The sequence below is a fragment of the Trachypithecus francoisi genome, unplaced genomic scaffold (genome assembly GCF_009764315.1).
Source record: "Trachypithecus francoisi isolate TF-2019V2 unplaced genomic scaffold, Tfra_2.0 Lachesis_group5, whole genome shotgun sequence".
In the NCBI taxonomy this organism is placed as follows: Eukaryota; Metazoa; Chordata; class Mammalia; order Primates; family Cercopithecidae; genus Trachypithecus; species Trachypithecus francoisi.
The window spans coordinates 8130644-8152929 of record NW_022681470.1 but is presented as its reverse complement, the minus strand read 5'-3'; the positions used below and the strand labels follow the sequence as shown (position 1 = coordinate 8152929).

At 37.6% G+C, this 22286-nt stretch overlaps 1 protein-coding gene across 2 annotated transcripts in view; it reads left to right on the top strand.

Annotated features, from left to right (window-relative positions):
* Nucleotides 1-22286, top strand: part of FMN2 (formin 2) — a 403023-nt gene that overhangs the window by 240085 nt on the left and 140652 nt on the right. For both annotated transcript variants that reach the window (XM_033196220.1, XM_033196221.1), the window contains 5 exons: nucleotides 3157-3248; nucleotides 3420-3549; nucleotides 4694-4840; nucleotides 8108-8167; nucleotides 8327-8447. In XM_033196220.1, the coding sequence (XP_033052111.1) occupies nucleotides 3157-3248; nucleotides 3420-3549; nucleotides 4694-4840; nucleotides 8108-8167; nucleotides 8327-8447 (550 nt within the window). The remainder of the gene's footprint in view (nucleotides 1-3156; nucleotides 3249-3419; nucleotides 3550-4693; nucleotides 4841-8107; nucleotides 8168-8326; nucleotides 8448-22286) is intronic.

The window sequence follows — 22286 nt, the reverse complement described above, 5'->3', positions numbered from 1 at the left end:
AATGTCTTTAAACATCAAACAATGTTATGTGTTGATCAGTCAATGAAAATGTTGTGACCCCAGAGGCTCACAGGAGCCGTATATTTTTTCTAGGAGTAATAGTTCAGTACATGCTGATTCCGTGCCCGGTTCATAAGTAGCAAGAATCGACTGTGGGTGTATGTACACATATATATGTATATATGTGTGCATGTGTGTATATGAGAGTGAGAGGGCCAGAGATTACCTGAGGTGGAGTTAACTAAGCCCCAGAGAGAAAAAGAGAACAGAAGAGATAGTATCATGTACACGTGGTTGTAGAGAACAAGAAAGGAACAAGAAAGGGGCATAGATAAAGTGACAGTTCCCTCGACTGAAGTGAGCATAAATGGTCTAATAGAGTACAGGGTATAAAGGACTGTGCAATTAGTACTTCATATGTGCTGAATAGTTTGGGGAGTGCCTCTAGAGTACTAATAGAAAGTCACTTTGTTCTGAAGACATTGATGAATTTCATCCTTCTCTTGTATCTTTACTTATTACTCTGATTTACCTTAGCCATCTTTGTGCTCTTACAGCTGCCTTTTGATTTGTTTTTGTGTTATTTAAGACCCAGGGAAATTTACTGTGTCCATGGAGTAGGATTCTAGTCATTCAACCCCACGTTGTATCTATTCAACAGCTAGATTGAGTCTATATTAAGGTGTCTAAACAAAATCAAACTAAGAAACCTAATTATGGCCAGGCGCGGTGGCTCAAGCCTGTAATCCCAGCACTTTGGGAGGCCGAGACGGGCGGATCACAAGGTCAGGAGATCGAGACCATCCTGGCTAACACAGTGAAACCCCGTCTCTACTAAAAATACAAAAAACTAGCCGGGCGAGGTGGCAGCGCCTGTAGTCCCAGCTACTCGGGAGGCTGAGGCAGGAGAATGGCGTGAACCCGGGAGGCAGAGCTTGCAGTGAGCTGAGATCTGGCCACTGCACTCCAGCCTGGGTGACAGAGCGAGACTCCGTCTCAAAAAAAAAAAAAAAAAAAAGAAACCTAATTATGTCGCCAAACTGTAGCAAGCTGGATTTTTTTTAATGAGATTTTGGGTATAGAGAGGGGTTGGGCTTGGAGGTAGTTGACTAATCAACTTTCTGGTAGAAACTCTTTCCTTTAAAAGAATAAAGAGATTATAGGGATTGGAGACCTTTATGTGTTATACTTTGGTGGGGACTTGTGTGTCTTAAAACAACCCTTCCCTTGTCTGTATTCTTATCTGTAATGTTCTTTTAGAATATTACCCAAGTCTCTCATTTGCCAGAAAGATCAGTATTTGTCTTGTAATATGGCTTTACATGGTCTTATGATACTATTTGTGAGGCTGACTCTCATAGGTAACTGACAAATGAATGAAGTAGTATTTGCTCAAGTAGTAAAATTCTTGAGCAAAGCCACAAAAAACTGGGGAGAAAAGTAAGATTACTGTGCAATTGAAATTCTAGAAGAAGAGCTTTAATTTTTGGAGTAGCTTGGAATGTTTGCAGTAAAATGTACCTCCTTTACTTCTTTGTATTCTTTTGATGCGTCACATTCCAAATGCAAAATTTATGAAACTGTCAGAGGATCAACTTCTCTGGCAGATCTCTCATCAGTTCTTCCCTCCTTAAAAGAAGCTTCTTTTGAGACAAATCTTTGTTAGTTGTCTCAAAGTCTTTATTAGTTGCAACCGAAAACCTGCATTTCAAAGCAATCAGTAAATACAAAGCAGAACCTAGCTTTGTTTAGGTGGTATCTATCAAGGCTCTAGCTTCTTGAAATCTATCAGGCTCTAGCTTCTGTAGCAGTTCTTGGCTGAGCTGCTTGTCTATTTAAACAAAAATAATATTGAAAGAATATTAACTTCTGAAGACTGGACTCAGAAATCATAATATGGTCGTCTATTCTTAATGCATGTAGAAAATGTGATATTTTGGCTCTTTTAATACACCTTTGTGAGTTATAAAATAAAGACAGGACTACAAATAAAAATATTCCAAATACTCTATAAAATACAGATTTGTGCTTCCTGAAGTCTATAAAATCTAATATTAATATTAATATTAAAAATGTACAGGATCTTCCCTCATAAGGAAACACAGTTAGAATGACAAATTTTTAGTTTGAGATTATAAAGAGTGACAGAAGACACTTAAGAAGAAAATAAGCATGGAGTCATTTTTGTATCAAAAAGAAAATCCAGGCCAGGTGCAGTGACTCATGCCTGTAATCCCAGCAGTTTGGGAGGCCAAGATGGGTGGATCACCTGAGGTCAGGAGTTCGAGACTAGCCTGGCCAACATGATGAAACCTCGTCTCTACTAAAAGTACAAAAAATGAGCTGGGTGTGGTGGCGGGTGCCTGTAATCCCAGCTACTTAGGAGACTGAGGCAGGAGAATCACTTGAATACAGGAGGCGCAGGTTGCAGTGAGCAGATGTCATGCCATTGTACTCCCACCTGGGCGACTACTTTATAAAATGAAATGCTTGTGTTCTAGAAAGTATTATAAACAGCCAAAATAACAAAGGAAAACTATTGTTTTAAAGCATGCTTGAATGAATAAACATTTCTCAGATCACTAATAGTTAATAACATTATTTGGAAGATTTGGGGATAATCTGGCTCACATTAAATATATTTATACTTTATTTTATTTTATTTTACTTTATTTTATTTATTTATTTATTTATTTGAGATGGAGTCTCACTCTGTCACCCAGGCTGGAGTTCAGTGGTGCAATCTCAGCTCATTGCAACCTCCTCCTCCCAGGTTCAGGCGATTCTCCTGCCTCAGCTTCTCAAGTAGCTGGGATTACAGGCACCTGCCACCACGCCCCACTAATTTTTGTATTGTTAGTAGAGATGGGGTTTCACCATGTTGGCCAGGCCGGTCCTCAAACTCCTGACCTCAGGTGATCCACCTGCCTCGGCCTCCCAAAGTGCTGGGATTACAGGCATGAGCCACTGCACCCGGCCATATTTACACTTTCAAATGCCTCGTGAATTAAGTCAAGCTTTACTACATACAGATGCTAAGAAACATGAAAATAGAGTTTGCTGTATTCAGATCAGTACATTTATCAAGATAATTAGATTATTTAAGGGATTCAGTTGGCCAGACTTTGAAAAACTATTTCGTTTTTGTTTTTCTAGAGAGCACAGTCAGACGAACTCGAAAAAATAGAAAAGCATGGCCGATCTTCCAAAGACAAGGAAAATGCCAAGTCTTTGGACAAACCTGAACAGTAAGCATGCCTTATAGCCGTGTAGGGGGCGTCCAGGCCATGGGTGGGCCCGTTTTGTTTGGAAAATGCAAATGCAGTGTCTTCAGTGCATACTTGTTATGAATGAGATGAGAATAAACATCTGTGTATGTGAATTATATTTTTCTTCTTAACTTGGCTTTATTTCCTTAGGTTCCTTTATGAACTGTCACTAATCCCCAACTTTTCAGAGCGAGTCTTTTGCATCCTGTTCCAGTCCACATTTTCAGAAAGCATTTGCTCAATTCATCGCAAACTGGAATTACTACAGAAATTGTGTGAGGTAAGTTCTGGTCCAAAGAGAGCTGAACTTGAATCTCATTTAATTGTGCTCAGCCATGTTCATATTTCAGAAAAGCGTTCTTGTATTTACACTAAGTACTCACCAAATTTGACGGATCACAGTCCCACAGAAGGGAACATTTTATGATTGACCTTCAAGATCAAAGCAAATGTTCCGAGTGGTGCCCAGGGCTGCAAGACCACATTGCTAGAATGTGGCCAGGACATGTTGGCCTCCAGAGACTTCTCTGCCCTCTCCTTTTGCCAAAACAAAATCTTCAGTTTTCGCGGTCCTCTCAGACATCAGACTTCCAAAGGAATGTAATTTGAAGGCATTTTTCTTTACTTTCTTTCATTATCTGGAAGGACTCCTCCACAAATTGTTAATAATTATTCCAGCCAAATAATTTAGGAACAGCCATATGACTCAGCAGAAGACAGATATTATTCTGAAAACAAAAAATAAATGCTTGGCAGAAACGACCAATGTTAACATTTAAAACAATTTGTCAAATATCAGTAGTACCATTTGTTCTAGTTGTGGTAAATCATTTTGAAAAGTGAAAAGATGTTTTTAAAGGCTCACATTTTCAGAAGAAGTGACATGCAAATTTAAGTTAAACACAGTGTTTTGAAAGAAATGAGTGTAAGCTCTTTGGGGGTAAACCTAAATTTAGAAATTAATCTCTGCATCTGCTTTTTGATTTCCTCTGCTGAGGCCAGAAATTTGTTTTGTTCCAGACATAGGCACAATTAAGACAATGGCAGATATATTAGTGATGTTATTTTGTAATAGTTCTCATTTGGCCTTATTTAATAGTTCTCATATAGCCTTATTTGTTCTCATATAGCCTTAGTTCCCATATAGCCTTAACAGTTCTCACACAACCTTGTTTACCTTGCGATTACATCATAGAAATGGCCTAACATAGCATCCCCCAGCTTACAAAGGCATACCTGAATGTTTGTGGGTGGTACAACTTTTACTAACTTTCAAGATACTGCTCTTAAAATATACCTAATAATTAGGAATGATAAAGTTTGGTTGTGACCCAAAACTACTAATATAAATAGCTGGCATTGACTTGATGATTCAAACAAAACCTGGTATAAAAGTTGTTTTTTGTTGTTGTTCTGTTTTATAGACGTTAAAAAATGGCCCAGGGGTTATGCAGGTTCTAGGTTTGGTTCTTGCCTTTGGCAACTACATGAATGGAGGAAATAAGACTCGAGGACAGGCAGATGGCTTCGGATTAGACATTCTTCCGAAACTGAAAGATGTCAAGAGCAGTGTAAGTATTTTGCATGAGTGGACATAAGCAACTGGAGAATTCAATGTTTTGTTTAGTAATAGGTCTGAATGTAAAGCAGTTGCAATAAATATTTCTTTTATGTTCCTAGGCCAAATGTTTCTTTATGTTCTGAGCTAGAAAAAAGTAATGTCCATCAGATATTTGTGATTAATAATGCTTCCTAAAGTGAATAATTTTTATTCCTATGTCTAATTAATAATTACAACTTTTTAATATAAAAACAATATAAAATAACTTTTTATATAGTTTTAATATAAAAACAATAATTTCTTTTACTGTATCTTTCCCATGTCTGCTAATATTTATCCTTTTGGAATCTGAAGGCTAATTATTTTCTATGAGTTAGACAGTGTATCTCTTGTTTTTTTCTTTGTCATGTCAAGCAATGGAGGCCAATAGGTCCATATTTTGAAAATAACACAAAGATGAGTAAAATGGCTTGTAAATAAAATATAAAAGATGATTCTACTCTGCTGCATATGATTTTCTCCTTGATACTGGTGCATAGGGGGATGTCTAAGCCCTCTTGCAGATCTAATTATTTTTGGTGCTACTTCTACAGTTGTGTTTGTTTGAAATTAATATCTAAGCAATTGTGAGAGTGCCAGGAGAAATACGAGGTTAGGAATGATGGTTAGAGTCACAGAATGAAGTCTGAGATGATAAACTTAAAAAATAAAAGAGTTACATTTCTCTAATAAAAGAATCATCACACAAAAAAGTAGGATAAAGGAAATTCTGGACATGTTTTTGAAATATTAAGTTTAATAATTGGCTTGTAGAAATAAAAATATGTAGGATTGTCCTTTCTAGATAATGAAATAATTTCCTGCATGGGAGAGGGAGAGACTTTTAGGCTGAGGCAGGAAAATGGCATGAACCTGGGAGGCAGAGCTTGCAGTGAGCTGAGATCGCACCACTGCACTCCAGCCTGGGCGACAGAGCGAGACTCCATCTCAAAAAAAAAAAAAATTTGCTGCCAGCCAACAATTTGTTTATTATTTTATATACAGATGATTCTCAATGTAAAATGGAGTTATGGCCTAATAAACCCGTTCTAAGTTGAAAATACCATAAGTGAAAAGGCATTCAATACATCTAACCTAGTAAGCATCAAAGCTTAGCCTAGCCTGCCTCAAGCATGCTCAGAATACTTACCTCAGCCTACAGTTGGGCAAATCATCTAACACAAAGCCTATTTTATAATAACGTGCTGAATATCACGTGTAATTTATTGAATACTGTGCTGCAAGTGAAAAACAGAATGGTTGTATGGGTACTTAAAGCACAGTTTCTACTGAATGTGTATCACTTTTGTACCATTGTAAAGTCAAAAAATTGTAAGATGAACCATTGTAAGTCAGAGTCTGTGTGTGTGTGTGTGTGTGTGTGTGTGTGTGTGTGTGGTCAAATTAATACAGATATTCATTCAACATTCTTTCATTGAGCATCTATGGAACGTGGACACTGCTTTTCCAAAACTGAATAACTCGTAGTCCTTCCCTGGTACACCCACAGCATATGATGTTTTTATTTTTATAATTGTTTGTTCAAATGCTCATGTGTATGATACACATTTTCATAGAAGTCTCTACTATAGAGAGCTGATAAATTACATTTGTTTAAAAAAAAATGCTTAAGCCGAGTGCAATAGCGTAAGCCCATAATCCCAGCTACTTGGGAGGACTTTTCAAGGCCAACCTGGGCTATATACAGTGAGACCCCTTCTCAGAAAAGAAAAGTCCTTTTCTTAACCTATGGTGATTCTTGAATACTCAGCAACTGCTTGTTGGAGTGAAACAACTGTTGCAAATAATACTGAAATACATAGCATCAATATCATGTTTAAATTATAGAAATGAACTGGAAATAGATTCTAGTGATCATATACAAATAAGAGATTATTTGTGGGGCTTTTTTGGTATCATTTATATATCGTACTCAATCCTCTATTAGATTAAATGCCATTAATTTAGATAATCAAGGGGTCATCTAAAATAAAAATTTTAATATGTAATCAAGAAGTAAGTTTTTTAAATAGTTTCACTTGTACTCAGAAGAGCTACGCAATGTCTTCCTGAATTGGTTCTTTCTCTGTAAAACAAATGTAACTATACTTATTCCTTAGTACTGTTTACAGACCTCTATGGACAGAGCTGTTACTTTGATCACTTAGAATTTTCTCTCAGCACGCCTAGTTTTGTTAATTGATTCAGGTGCTGCCAACCGTTTCACTGAATTACAAGTTGGGAGAGAAAAAGGAACTCAAGTTGCTGAAATCATTTTACAAGCAAATCCTGTCTAATGAGGGATGTCTTTAATAACTATATTACTGACTCATGTCCAACTTGATTATAAAGAGGTTTTACTCTTTTTACAAATATAGCAAAAATCGTGGTTATATTAAACATTCCAGAGAATGTAGTTTGTATCATAGGGTTTGTTTTTAAAGTAAAATATATACTTGAGCTCTCAAATTCAGATTATCTACTACTACTTTGGAACAATACGCAAAAAAGTTAAATAAAAATTAATGCCCCTAAATAAACCAGAAAGGAGGTGAGAAGGTATTTTTGAAGTGTGTAAGATATGAAACAATTTTACCTTTTTTTAAATAGAACTACCCACATTGTCTTATTTATAAACACATGAGTATTAATTTGTCAAATCTCAATTGCTGACATAACAAGTTATGATATTGGAATTGTTAAAAGCTTCCCTTTACTTAATAGTGGAATTGTTAAAAGCTCCCCTTTACTTAAAATGATACTTAGCTTTTTTATTTCCCTAATCTATATGCTAATGAGCCTCAATCAAAGTTACTGTTGGAGTGGTACCTATTTGTTCAGCTATATATCAATGCTAGCAATGTTTAATTATTTCCTTTAAGATAGTAGTTTTAAAACATAAAAAAATTATCAAACAAAACAATAAAAACACAAAGTAATAAAATATACAAGACATGAGCTAAATTTCTAATTGAGGGGGGTAACAATTGGAAAGTATTTACAGTTTAGACTTTGCCCCTAAATAGCTGTGCTAAGATTGGACCACCAGGGAGAAAAATCTTTTAAGCCATCAAACTCCTTAGACACAATGGCCAAGACCATTCAAAATGTAAATTTTCACATTTCATTCCAAATGTTCTCATGTATATACATGAATTTACTAGAATATTTTTTGGCAACACTTGATATTTATTTAGTTAAAAAATATATTGTCACTGACTTTGGTCTTTCTGCCTAGGACAATAGCAGAAGCCTTTTATCATATATTGTTTCGTATTATCTCCGAAATTTTGATGAGGTAAGACAATTTTTACATCTAGTCATATTCCGTTATTCTTTATTTGTTCGATGATTTGGCAGTACTTTTTGTTGTTTTTGTTTTGGAGATAACTGCTATTGTTCTTTTTTATATTGATAACCAATTTCTTTGAATATAATGGGGTTTTTTGTTCATTAGGATGCTGGAAAGGAACAGTGCCTCTTTCCACTGCCAGAACCCCAGGACCTTTTCCAGGCCTCACAAATGAAGTTTGAAGATTTTCAGAAAGATCTCAGAAAACTGAAGAAAGATTTGAAAGGTAACTTAAAATCCTGACTCATGTTTTCTGTTTATGCTTTTTTAATGAGAGAAGGCAGACTTTTCAATGTTTTTAAAGAAAAGTAATCTTTTTTATCTTTATAGAACTAAATTTGTGTGTGTGTGGCAAAAGAACAATTTTGCCTATATTCTTTGGTTGTTTAAAACGTTATGTGTGTCAAAAATTTGGTTATTAAATAATATCTTGGTTATTTCAGTTAACAATCTGTTTTGTCAGGAATAAGTTTACATTTTGTTTTCATTTTATAACCAAGAACATTTGGGTATTGGTCGTGTCATGGTTGGATACAAATTATGTCATTGTTATAATAGAAGATAAATAGTCCCTCCCCATTTTCCCTTGGTGTACTTGCCCAAGATTTCCTGGCTTATGAACTTTCCTGGGAACAAAATATCTTCTACTTAAAAACCACATGCAAGTATATTGTTTTATTACCAATCAAGCTTTATATAAATTTATTTTGAAGAATAATAGGCTGAAATTTTTCAAATTTCTAAATTAAAAGTAGCATTTACAAAAAAGCAAATAGTTTGCAGATTTTTTTATTTTGTAAATAAAATTCCTGCTACCCCCTTTTCTTGATATTCTTATTGAGTTGTGAACACCTCAGCTATCTGTTTCAGCTTCTTTCTTGCTGTATTACATAGAGATAAGGAGTAAATACATTTACCTGAGCTTTTCATTTGATATACGAGAAGAAAAGGCCTGGTTACTATACGAAAAGAAAAGGCTCTGTCCAGAAACCAAAAAACATAGAACTTTTTAAGAGACTCCCAGTTTTGAGATATGTTTATCTAAAGATACTGATCTGTAATCAAATTCATAGACTTGTTATATTCTAGTCACAGATGTTTTAAAATGGATTTCAGTGAGCATAGGGACATTATGTAGTATGCTAATAGTTCTTATATATTCAACAACATTTGTTATGGACCTGGCTCCTATCAGACATTTGCTAGGTGCTGTGGATCCACAAAGGTTACAGTCATCGCTATTGAAGAGGGCTGAAATTCTGTCACCTAGATGTATCCTGTTGGAGCCTTACAAGTTGGTGCTCATTGGCTGAGGCCAAGAAAGACTGCCTTGACTTGCTCTGTTTTTCGTACAATAATAATAAATAAAACTATATTGCATTTGTATAATATTATGGTACTGTGCATTTTAAGCTAAGAATGAATTCTTAAAGCAACAGAAAAAAAAACACTCATGCTATAGTATTATACTTCAACCTGAAGACAGGCATCTTGGTTTGCTTATGAAATTTGCACACACTATGAGGTGGTGCTAGAGGCATTTCTAGGGCATCTGGAAAATACTTCCCACTTCAATCAATAGTTCAGTCTCGTAAAGTAGGATTTCATAGTTTACAGGTGATTTGATAAAGGAGCGGAATGGGTGACGCTATTATCGGGATATCAGGATTTATGTTTGCTTTCTGGAGTTGCATCACTTTGGAATGTTATCCCACTTTCTTAAGATAAATACACAGCTTCTTACTATAGGCATTAAATATACATGTAACTATGAAAATGGCAAGTTCTCGCAAGACTTGGAGCTAAAAAGAAAGACCTACCTAACACCAGATAGTGGGCTTGAAAAGGACAAGCAGCCAGCCGGGCACAGTGGCTCACACTTGTAATCCCAGCACTTTGGGAGGCCGAGGCAGGGGGATCACTTGAGGTTGGCAGTTCTTGACCAGCCTGACCAATATGAAGAAAACCCATCTCTACTAAAAATACAAAGTAGCTGGGCGTGGTGGCACATGCCTGTAATCCCAGTTACTTGGGAGGCTGAGGCAGGAGAATCGCTTGAACCCAGGAGGCGGAGGTTGCAGTGAGCCGAGATCGCACCATTGTACTTCAGTCTGGGCAATAAGAGCGAAACTCCATCTCAAAAAAAAAAAAAAAAAAAAAAAAAAAAAGAAAAGAAAAGAAAGAAAGAAAGAAAGAAAGAAAAAGACAAGCAGCCAGTGCCTCTGAATACTATTTTAACATCTGCATTTGCCAACTCCAAGTACTAGGTGCCTACATTTGGTAGCACAGAAGATGAGATACTGAAGGAGCATCTTAGCAATTTTGGAGTACCTCAGAGTTTAAAGAGAGGATTTTAACCCTGAAAGTTTACACTTTATATCAGGGAAAGATGAACTTATCTTTCAGATGTCATCAGACCTATGCCCTTGGTCAACAACGATCACATTTGCCTGGCACAGTATTTGCCTCAGTCTGAACACAGCTTGTTACAATTTGATAGAATTGTTGAAATGGGGAGTCTCATGACCAGATGAATGTAGAAACTGCTAAGTTAAAGTTAAAAGAACTTCATGGTATCCTCCAAAAAAAAACCAAAAAATAGGGGGGGTTGCAATTGTCCCATTCATTACAGAGCACTTTTTTCACAGAATCTCTGGTGTGTTCTGTAGTCACTGAAACGTATTTTGAGAAATGCAAGGCTGGGGTACTGTGTTAGTAACAGAAGAATGGCATTTACCTTTGAGGAGCTTACAGGGAAGGTTGGAGAAATGATACTATAGTTGATGAAATAATGTAATTATATATTACTCTTCTTAAAAAATGGAATCAGCTTGAAGAGCTATTTACAAAGCTGTCCAACTCTGAGGATTAAAAACTGACAAATCATAATTTACCTCATTTTTTTTTTTTTTTGCTTTTCTAAAATGTGGGGTTTTCCATGAAAAACAAGATGTTTTATGACACGAGGAAGGAAATCTTACAGACTGAAATATAAATTCAGTTACTGGGAAATAAAGATATATCCAAATGTAGAATTTCATATCAACAATGCATGAAATCTGCCTCATGTCCTTTTTAGGAATGAGAGGGATATAAATAGATATGTACGTCCATCTGACTAAATGGGAGTCAAATGGAAAATTATTGGATTATGTTATTTTAGGAACAATTACTTTGAAATAATGTCTACTTTGATCAAAGTAGCCTATTAAAAATGATTCTTTTTCTTTTTCTTTTCTTTCTTTCTTTTTTTTTTTTTTTTTTGACAGCCTTGCTCTGTTGCCCAGGCTGGAGTGCAGTGGCACAATCTCGGCTCACTGCAACCTCCGCCTCCCCACCTCCTGGGTTCAAGCAATTCTTTTGCCTCAGCCTCCCAAGTAGCTGGGATTACAGGCACATGCCACCACTTCCAGCTAATTTTGTGTATTTCTAGTAGAGACAGGGTTTTGCCTTGTTGGCCAGGCTGGTCTCGAACTCCTGACAAAAATGATTCCTTCTACATGATCAAGTGAGGGTGTGCATTTAAGAGGATTCATATAGCCACATTTTGTTCCCCAAAGGCAAGTTGTTATAAAAAGGTTTAGAAAATAAGATAATATATATAAAGCATTTCTCTCAATACCTTTCGTACAATAAATATCCAATAAATCTTGGCCATTCATAATAAGGTAAACATAGAATAAGCAGTGTGATTAGTTTGATAAAGACAGATAAGCAATAATCATAGTAGCTCATCTACTGGCTCTAGCACTTCTGTTTCTGCTTAGAGACTTGGTTTTTATTTCTAAGGAAAGGCTGAAAAATAATGTGTTATGGCTCAGACATTTTAATGAGACAACTGAATCTCATTTTAGCATTTTATAATAACATCCACTGTGTTTAGTTTCTCTGCTCACTCCCAAGATTTCCATATTTCCTCAGGGTGCTTCCCTGGCTTTCTTAGCTCAGTGACTTGTAGTTCGTTAAGCAACCTGATCTGCTTTTGATCTCTTCTGGCTGTCAGCAGCTTTCCTTGATGTAGTCATGCCAAATGATGACTCTGTTCCAGTGCATTTCTTGAATAGGAATTGTAGCATTTGCCACATGACTTAAATCAACTCAACATGCACAGAGCATTGAGTAATTAAGTTACCGGAACTGGACGAGAATCTTCTCATGCAAGTTCTTCTCTGCATCCTCTTTCTTTCTGTTCTTCCTCCCTGCACTCACACACACTCTCTCTCTCTTTTCAATATCTGAGTTGAAAACAAGTTTAAAATTCATTAACTATACCTTCAAGGGGAAGCAATGTCCATGTCCAGAGATTTATAGGAAAACCCAGTTCTCAAATTTGTTTATATTTTGTCTTTGGCTTACAGCTACTACTTTGTAACTATTACATGTAAATTGTTCATTTCTGATATTTCCTTTTTTCCCCTTATGTTTGAGGAGAGGAAACAAATAAGCTTTTTTAAAACTAACATTTTACAGTAGTCCTCCCCGCCCATCCAATTCTTTACTTTCCTTGGTTTCAGTTACCCATAGTCAACCTTGATCCAAAAATATTAAGTGGAAAATTTCAGAAATAAATAATTCATATATTTTGCATTGGGCACCATTCTGAGTGGTATGATGAACTCTCCTGCCCTCTGCCTTCATCCCGGCACGTGGATCCTCGCTTAGTTCAGCGTATTCTTGCTGTATACACTACCCACCTGTTCATCACTTACGACAGTGGTCCCCAAGCTTTTTGGCAATAGGGACCAGTTTCATAGAAGACAGTTTTTCCATGGACAAGCCAGGGAGTTGGTTTCAGGATGATTCAAGCACATTGCATTTATTGTGCACTTTACATCTATTATAATTACATTGTAATATATAATGAAGTAATTATGCAACTCACCATAATGTAGAATCAGTGGAAGCCCTAAACTTCTTTTTCTGCAGCTAGATGGTCCCATCTGGGGGTGATGGGAGGCAGTGACAGATCATCAGACATTAGATTCTCCTAAGGAGCATACAACCTAGACCCTGCACATGTGCAGTTCACAGTAGGGTTCTGGCTCCTATGAGAGTCTAACGCTGCCGCTGATCTGACAGGAGGCAGAGCTCAGGCGGTAACGCTTGTGATGAGGAGCGGCTGTAAATACAGATGAAATTTTGCTTGCTCGCTGGCCACTCACCTCCTGCTGGGTCGCCCGGCTCCTAACAGGCCACAGACCAGTACCCCCGTCTGTGGCCTAGGGGTTGAGGCCCCTGACTTAGGATCCATCTTGGTTATCAGATTAACAGATCACAAAAAGGGTGAGTATAGTATGATAAAATGTTTTGAGACAGAGACCACATGCATGGAACTTTTAGAGTATATTGTTATAATTGTTCTATAATTATTATTTTTAATCGCTTACTGTGCCTAGTTTATAAATTAAGCTATAGCATAAGTATGTATGTATAGGAAAAAGCATAGTATATATAGGTTTCAGTACCATCTGCTGCTCCAAGCATCCACTGGGGATCTTGGAAGGTATTCTCCATGGATAAGGCAACACTACTGTTTTATGACTTTTTTAATTAAAAAAAAATTATTGAGGTAAAATATAAAATGTACCATCTTTACCATTTTTAAGTTATATTTTAATATTAATATCTATTTAGCATAGGAACTTTAGACTACCTCAAAAAATGTAGAGAAGAAAACATTTGTATTTCTATAGTTCAATGATAAATACTTCTTATATTTTGTTCTGTTTATATCTGGTAGGTGAGTGTTTATCGCATGTGCATACATATATGAATTATTCTATTGGGATCATGATGCACATAAGTTTTGCAGTTTTTGTTCACTCATTTTCTGGTTTATACTAGGATAATTTAATTTTATTTATTTACATATATTCTATTAATATTTTCTTTCTGATTGTCTATTTGATACATTTTAAAATATTCTCTTCCTAACATCTCCAATAACATTTAAGAAAATGTACACAGTATTCCTGTTAATTTACTGGGTAATCCTAAATGTTAACATATTTTGTAAACTATACAATTTTATAACTTGCTATAAATTTATGTAGTGTATTTATTCTTCTAAATAAGATGAATGTTTTAGAACATTCTAACTAGCAATTAAACTCCTTCTACTTTCTTTTCAGTTTTTTTCCCAGACTTTGGGTACTATCATTTTTCTTAAAAACATTACTGCTGTTTAATAATTATTAGGTAATAACATTTATGAATATATTTAAATAATTACTGTGCTATCATTGTTGCATCTCATACTCCCGCCCCCTCTCGAGCTTCACATTTGGTGTTCTTTCAGTGCGAGTGGGTGGGTGTTAAACTTGGTCCAGGCCAGGCGCGGTAACTCACGCCTGTAATCCCAGCACTTTGGGAGGCCAAGGCGGGTGGATTGCTTGAGGTCAGGGGTTCAAGACCATTCTGACCAACATGGTGAAACCTCATCTCTACTAAAAATACAAAAATGAGCCGGATATGGTGGTGGGTGCCTGTAATGCCAGCTACCTGGGAGGCTGAGGCAGGAGAATTGCTTGAACCTGGAAGGCAGAGGTTACAGTGAGTGGAGATTGTACCACTGCACTTCAGCCTGGGCGACAGAGCAAGACTCCATCTCAAACTGAAAAAAATTGTTCCCCCTTGTTTTGGAATGATAGTTTCACCAGAAATAGAGTTCTAGACTGAGTGACTTTTCATTAGTATGTTGAAGATATTTTTGTTTTCTTCTGGCACCTCTTATTACTGATAGATGTGTTTTCAATAATTTTCATTCTTTTGTACATAAGCTGTCTTCTCTCTGATGACTTATATAATTTTCTTATTGTCTTTATTCATTTTGGCTTTCCTTGGATATATGTGGTATGAATATATTCTTTTAAATTTTTTTGTATTGCTCTGTACTTAGAGCTTCCTGTTAAAATACTGATGGCTTCCCTAATGTGTAGAAAAATTTCTCAGCCACTGTCTGCCCAAGTATTACTTCACGTTTCTCTTTTTTCCTGAAACTCCTTTTAGATGTACATTGGTCTAATCCCTTTTAGCCTCTTGATCTAATCCCCATGTCTCCTAACATCTCTTTCATATGTTTAAAGTCACCTTCCACCTTTTGCTATTATCTTCCTGCATTCCTCATCATTATCTTCTAGTTCATTCATTCTCTCTTGACTCCGTTAATTCTAATGTTTCTGTTATCAATGCAGTTACTTTAAATCATAATGATTCTTGTTTCCAAGATTTCTAATACGTTTTTATCATATTCATTTTGCCTCTAATTTCCTATTCTTGTTTTGGATATTTATCTTCCTTTTATCTCATTGATATTTGTAAAAATATATTAAAGTCCTTTTCAGCTTTTGTTTCATCTGACATGAATTCATCTTTCACTTAGTGATTTTTGTAAGTTGTCCTTCAGAATCACTAGTTTCCTACGTGGTGTTAGAATGATGATTTTTATAAAGGTGTCAAGTTCACAATTGCAGATTGAACTGTTCATTCTATTCTTTACCCCCTTCTCACTACTGCACTTTACTAGTCTTTAAAAAAAAAAAAAAAAGTCAGGAAATGATGGCCTATGGGCTAAGCCTGTCCTCTTTTGTAAATAAAATTCAGTTGGAACACAGCCACGGCCAATCATATACATATTAGCTATGACTGTGTTTGTGTTACAACTGCAGAGTTGAAGAATTGTGATCGAGACCTATCAGTGAATGTGTCCCTCCCTGACTCCCTTCTCCTGACCCCCAAAATCGTTCACTATCTTTTGATGTTTTTTTCAATTGCTTTAACTTGGCCTGCCTTTGGTACCCAAGTCACAGCCAAAGCTTCTAGCAGCAGCACAGAGCTCCTGCCCTGTGGACATATTAGGTTTATTGTAGACCCAGTGAATGACCTGACTGGGGTCTGGGCTGGGAAGCTCTGGCTACTTACTCTTGCTGCCCCAGGCATAGAGTTGCATGTGGGCTACAGCCCTAGGAAGCTGTGAATTGTAGTTGTTTTCATCCTCCTGGCATGAGTTTGGGAAACCAGTGACCACTCTGGGTTTCCAGTAGAGAGACTGGTTCCTTTCCCTCCTATCTATTCTGTCCCATCCCCAGTCCTCACATAAGCCAAGATCTTTACTTATTCCTCCACAATCACAGTTCGGTGACTTCTACTTCTGCCCTGTTTATTAACTTGGGCTCCTCTACTATTTCTGGTCCAAGGAGATATTTACATTTTTTAAAAGCATACTATGTCTGCTTAGTTTCCTCTTTATATGTTACCATTCACTGCTCTGTGTTTTCAACAGAGGGAAAGCTCAGGCTATAAATTCATGGTAAGTTCTGTTTGACTGGACTTCTGTATTCACCTTTATATCTTACATTTTTCCTCACTGAAAATTATAGCAGAAACATTTTTCCATAGTATTTAATATACTTCAAAAACTACTTAGGATGGTTTCATAATTTGTCTCATGAATGTGCTGTAATTTAGTGAGTAATTTGATTCTTGTAGGAAATTAGACTCCTCCCAGTTTTCACTACTCTTAAGTATATCATGTTGGACATTCTTATTCATAGCCCTTTTAAAAGTTGTATCTCTGGTTGTTTCTTTAATATAGATTCAGATTTATAATTACTGGATCAAAGGCAATGAACATTTTTTCAAGTTCTCAATATTATCAAATGTTATAAAAATGCTTTCTAGAAGGAAAACTGGTTAATTTTAATGGGTGAGTTGTTTCTTAAAGTAAAACAGAATAATAAAATGTATGAAATTTAGGTTAGTATAGAATCTTAGAGACATTATGATCTCATACCTTAATCATGTAACAAATGTTTATTAAATTAACAGAAAATAAAAAGTAGATTCTTTCCTCATAGCTCAGAGACTAAAAAGAGGACCGTTGATGATATGCATAACCACTATGCAGTATACAATTATTTTCATTATATAGAAACGCAGAAGTAGTAGTTGTTAGGTATACTTGGAAAATTATATTTAAATTGGACTTAGATCTGTCAAATTCTCCCAAGAGGAAAAAAAAAAAAAATAGAATTTCAAGAATGGTAAAGAGCATGAGCAAAGTCACCCATCCTGTAACCATTTGGACTTTGATTATTTACTGGTCCCTGATCCCAGAAGTCTCTCAATTTATATCAGGTATATATCTAACAGATATAAAATATTCATACCTGAGATGGGACTCATTGCAGCAGAATTCACAACCAGGGTGAAGATTGTGCACATATGTGGTTTGAAAAAGCCTCCCAGCCGGTAATTCTGATATGTCTTTCAAAGTAACTTGCTATGACTACTCTGTATCACTATTTTACATGCATTAGCTCATCTAATCCCTATGCCATAGAGAGGATCATTAATCCTCTCTTTAGTGATTGGGTAACTGCAAGTTAGAGATAGTAAATACCCTACAAAAGGTCACATAGTGCAACCTGAGGCTGGATCTGGGCCTGAGGAAGCTGATCCAGAGCTCACCCTTTTAGCTCAACACAAACACCGCTTCCTTTTGGGGTTCACTGCACAGAACCCTTCAGGGAAGGTTGAGAAGACAAACATACAAATACAATTGCACTGAAGTATAGTAACAACCGTGAGAAAGTAGGAGCCGGGGGCAGAGGGGGAGGGAGCCTAATTCTATCTAATTGGTTAGAACAGGCTTGAGTTAGGTAGTACCATGAGAATTGAGTCAAGAAGTATAAATACTTTACCAGATGAAAAAATTTATAGAAGGAAATTTGAATAGATGGGCCACCAAGTTCAATGAGATGAAATTAATGCATCTTCGAATTTTGAGCAATCTGACATGATTCAAATACTGGCTGAGTAAAGAGAAGTGGAAAGCAATAAAGACATAGATGTAGGTAGTGGGCAGATCAATCCCACATAGACAGGCAGGAAGATTCTGAGTGGACAAGGAGTGTGTGTTTGATGGAGGGGGGTGGCGTTGGAAAGGAAATGAAGGAGGAGACAGAGAGGCATTTCAGGCAGAGGAAATGTCCCAGTGCCCCAGCATTCTTAGAACACAGTGACCATGAGATGATAGAAAATGTTTTCTGATTATAGAAGCTCTACAAATTTGTATACTTTATAAGAAATTTTCATTTTACTCTAAATGCAGTATCCAGCCATTGAAAGATTCTACTGGGGGAAATGGAGTGATATGATTTATGTCTTGAAAGTACTGCTCTGGCAAGAGGAGAATTTGTGAGACCAGTTTGGAAGCAATTGTGATTTTGACAAAGGAGGGAGACAGAGGAGCTGGGAAGAGCTAAACAAATCTTTTTATTTTTAGGGACAGTCAGTGTTCTAGATAGTAACTGTTTAGAATTTTCTGTAATCTATGTAATGTAAAAATGCTTCTTAATAAAATTGTGTCATTCCATGATTTCCTTCAAGTCAGTGGTATGTAGGTTACTGTGATGTTTTACTGTTTGAGATATTTGCATTTCTTTCTAGAAGATTTGAAAGAAACATTTTCATGTGTGATTTTTTTCCAGTTGATAAGCCTCAAGTATTTATCTTTCTCCCCAATCCTTTCTCCACACAACATGCATGTGTACTCAACTTAAATCAACATTTTTCAGTATTCTTTGACTTTTTTAAACTATTAATCTCAAAATATGTATTACTTTTGTGTCCGGAATTGGTTCCTTCCGGTGGGTTCTTGGTCTTGCTGACTTCAAGAATGAAGCCATGGACCCTCGTGGTGAGCGTTACAGTTCTTAAAGATGGTGTGTCCAGAGTTTGTTCCTTCAGATGTTCAAATGTGTCCGGAGCTTCTGCCTTCTGGTGGGTTCGTGGTCTTGCTGACTTCAGGAGTGAAGCCACAGACCTTTGCAGTGATGTTACAGCTCATAAAGGTAGTGCGAACCCAAAGAGTGAGCAGCAGCAGCAAGATTTATCGTGAAGAGTGAAAGAACAAAGCTTCCACAGCGTGGAAGGGGACCCAAGCGGGTTGCTGCTGCTGGCTTGGGTGGCCAGTTTTTTTTCCCTTGTTTGACCCCACCCATGTCCTGCTGATTGGTCCATTTTACATAGTGCTGATTGGTCCATTTTACAGAGTGCTGATTGGTGCGTTTACAATCCTTTAGCTAGACACAGAGAGCTGATTGGTGCATTTTTATAGAGTGCTGATTGGCGCGTTTACAGTCCTTTAGCTAGACACAGGATGCTGATTGGTAGAGTAAGTATAGATTTTGTTATTTCTTGCAAACTGTCTGAGAAGTCCTTTGAGAGTGTGTGGTAGTAGGATAATACATGTTACACTGTTAACTTTTAGCAAACTTGACTTTTGTTGAAAACCTTGTTCTGGGATTTCAATTATTCTTTGCTATTAATAAGACCTCATTCAGCCCATATTAACTTAAAATTGGTATATTTGGCTCCTTCCTGATACTGTAAGTACTTTAAGGCTTGGCTGAGTGCAAACAACTCGCAGGTTTGAGCAGATCAATTATTAGGCTATTTTCCTAACTCTGCTTCTACAAGAGTTTCCTTATCACTTACTGAATAACCATTGTGGCTTTTTCCCTGAATCGCCCAGGAGGAACCATTTATTGTCCTGTCCTGAAGGGAGTTCCTCCTAGATCTGGTCAAACCTTTGTATGGTAATTAATTAAGATTTAGATCCCCTGATAGGAAACCTCCTGGGTTAAGGATTTTTGATAGGAGGGCTAGGGTTGTCAGTGGCCTCAGTGCTTTCGGGCTACGCCCTTGTTTACACTGACAGCAAGGTGGTATTGGAGTGTTAAAGGGTCATGGAGAAGACCTTCAATTATCAATTATAGGTTTTTAATTTACCCTGGCTTTTAAAGGAATAGGGTATACTGTTTTTTCTTTACTACTTCCATCTCTCTTTCTTTCTCTTTGACTTCTTCTTTGTCTCTCTCTTTCTGACTCCCTCTTTGTCTCTGTCTTTTCCTCTCTTTCTCTCTCTCCCTCTCTGACTTACTGTCTCTTTCTCTCTTTCCTTTCTGCTGGTCTTTCCCTGTCTCTGCTAGCAACTTATGCTGCTGTTCTCCCCTCTCCTTCCCCTTTTTGATGGCTTTAGCGGCGTAAGACTGCCACCTCCTTAGGTTTTTGCACTGCTTGCAATAACTCCATGATTTCCTTGTGGTATTTAATGGGGTTTCCCCCAGAGGTTAGGAACTCCCTTTCCATATTGCAGCATGGGCATGTAGGATTAGATAAGCATACTCACTATCTGTAGCAAAGTCTCCCAATTACAACTGAGGAGGTCTTACTGACTTCAGGAATGAAGCCACGGACCCTCGTGGTGAGTGTTACAGGCTGTCCCAGGATTCCTCGGATGGTAACAGATCATGAGAACAGTTGTCCAGGACAGGAGATTAACACTGAGAAAGCTGCGCCAGTGTCCAGGAGGAAGTCAGTTTCCTGGCCCTAATGGTTAAACGTACCCGGGGCTTAGTGAGGGTGATGACATGAACTGACACTTGCCCTAGGCACCTTCAGTCCTGTTGTTGGATCATCTGGTTGGGGGCTTCTGGCCCAGAGAACCTTTGTCCTCTGGGGCAGTGCACCTTCCAGTGATTGCCTCGGCATAGTGGACATGGGCAAGGGGGCAGTTTGCTTCTTGTTGGACAATCTTTTTTAAGGTGTCCTTGTAAACCACACTGGTAACAAACCCTACCGGGTGATTGACCTGCTCCATTTTCTGTCCTCTCTGAACCACCAAAGTTTGTTTGTCTGAGGGCCATGACTAAGGCTGTGGCCTTTCTCTGATCTTGCTTTTCCTTTTGACCTGTTCCTCTTGGTACCTATTATAGAACACCAAGGTTGCTAGGTTTAATAATGCCTCCAGATTTTTTTCAGGGTCCAGGGCTCGCTTTTGGAGCTTTCTCCTGATATCTGTGGCTGACTGGGAAATAAACTTATCTTTTAGGATCAATTGACCCTCGAGTGATTCAGATGACAGGGGAGTATATTTTCTTAAGGCGTCCCTTAGCCGCTTGAGGAAGGCAGAAGGATTTTCTTTCTTTCCCTGAGTTATGGTAGACATCATTGAATAATTCATGGGCTTTTTCCTAATTCTCCTTAGTCCTTCTAGAACACAGGTCAACAGATGTTTGCAACTCCAGTCCCCATGATCTGAGTCGAGGTCCCAGTGGGGACCCATACTGGGGATGGCTTGCTGACCAATAGGGAATTTGTCCCTTTCTTCGGCTGTCATTCTATCATTTACTTGAGTAAGACACCAGGTATCTCCAAACTCTGGCTGCAACTAAAGCCACATTCTTTTCATTAAAGGCCAGGATTTGATCTAACAATAGCATGACATCTCTCCAAGTGAGATCGAAGGCTTGCTCTAGACCCTGTAGGACATCTGTGTACCTATCAGGATCATCTGAAAACTTCCCCACGTCTGCCTTGATCTGCTTTAAATCAGAGAGGGAGAAGGGGACATGTACCCAGTTTGGGCCAAATTCCCCTCCCCCTACAGCTTGAAGGGGACATAACCGATAGCCTGGGGGTTTCTGTGGTCCTTTGGAGATTTCTTTGCTTGTTTCCTTCTGGGTAGGGGAGATTAGAGGAGGCTTATTGTTAATAGGAAGGGGAGCTATAGGGAGGCTAGGATATGGAGGTAAGCTGAGAAGTCCTCCTGTGGGATGTAAATTGCGAACTCTGCATAGTTGTGGATTCTCTTTCAATGAAAAGAAAGCTTGGACATAAGGTATTTCACTCCATTTGCCTTCCCTCTCACAGAAAAGGTCAAGCTGCAGGATAGTGTTGTAATTTATACTTCCCTCAAGTGGTCATTTTTCCCCATCAGAGAGAGTACTGGGGCCAAGCCGTAGTGCAGAAAAAAATGAATCGCCTCTTTTTCAGGGTTTGCTGGTCAAATTGGTCCCAATGGCTTAGGATGCATTTCAAGGGTGAGCCTGTTGATACCGGTGTTTCCCATCTGAAAGACAAAACTGTCCACGGTTTTGGTTTCTTTGTTTCTCCCCCTGCCCAAGAACCTGCAAAGGTCCCTGGACCCTGCTGATCAGAATAGTTGCACTCACCAACACAGCAGCAGAAACACCTCTTGCCCAAGAATCTGCAACAGTCC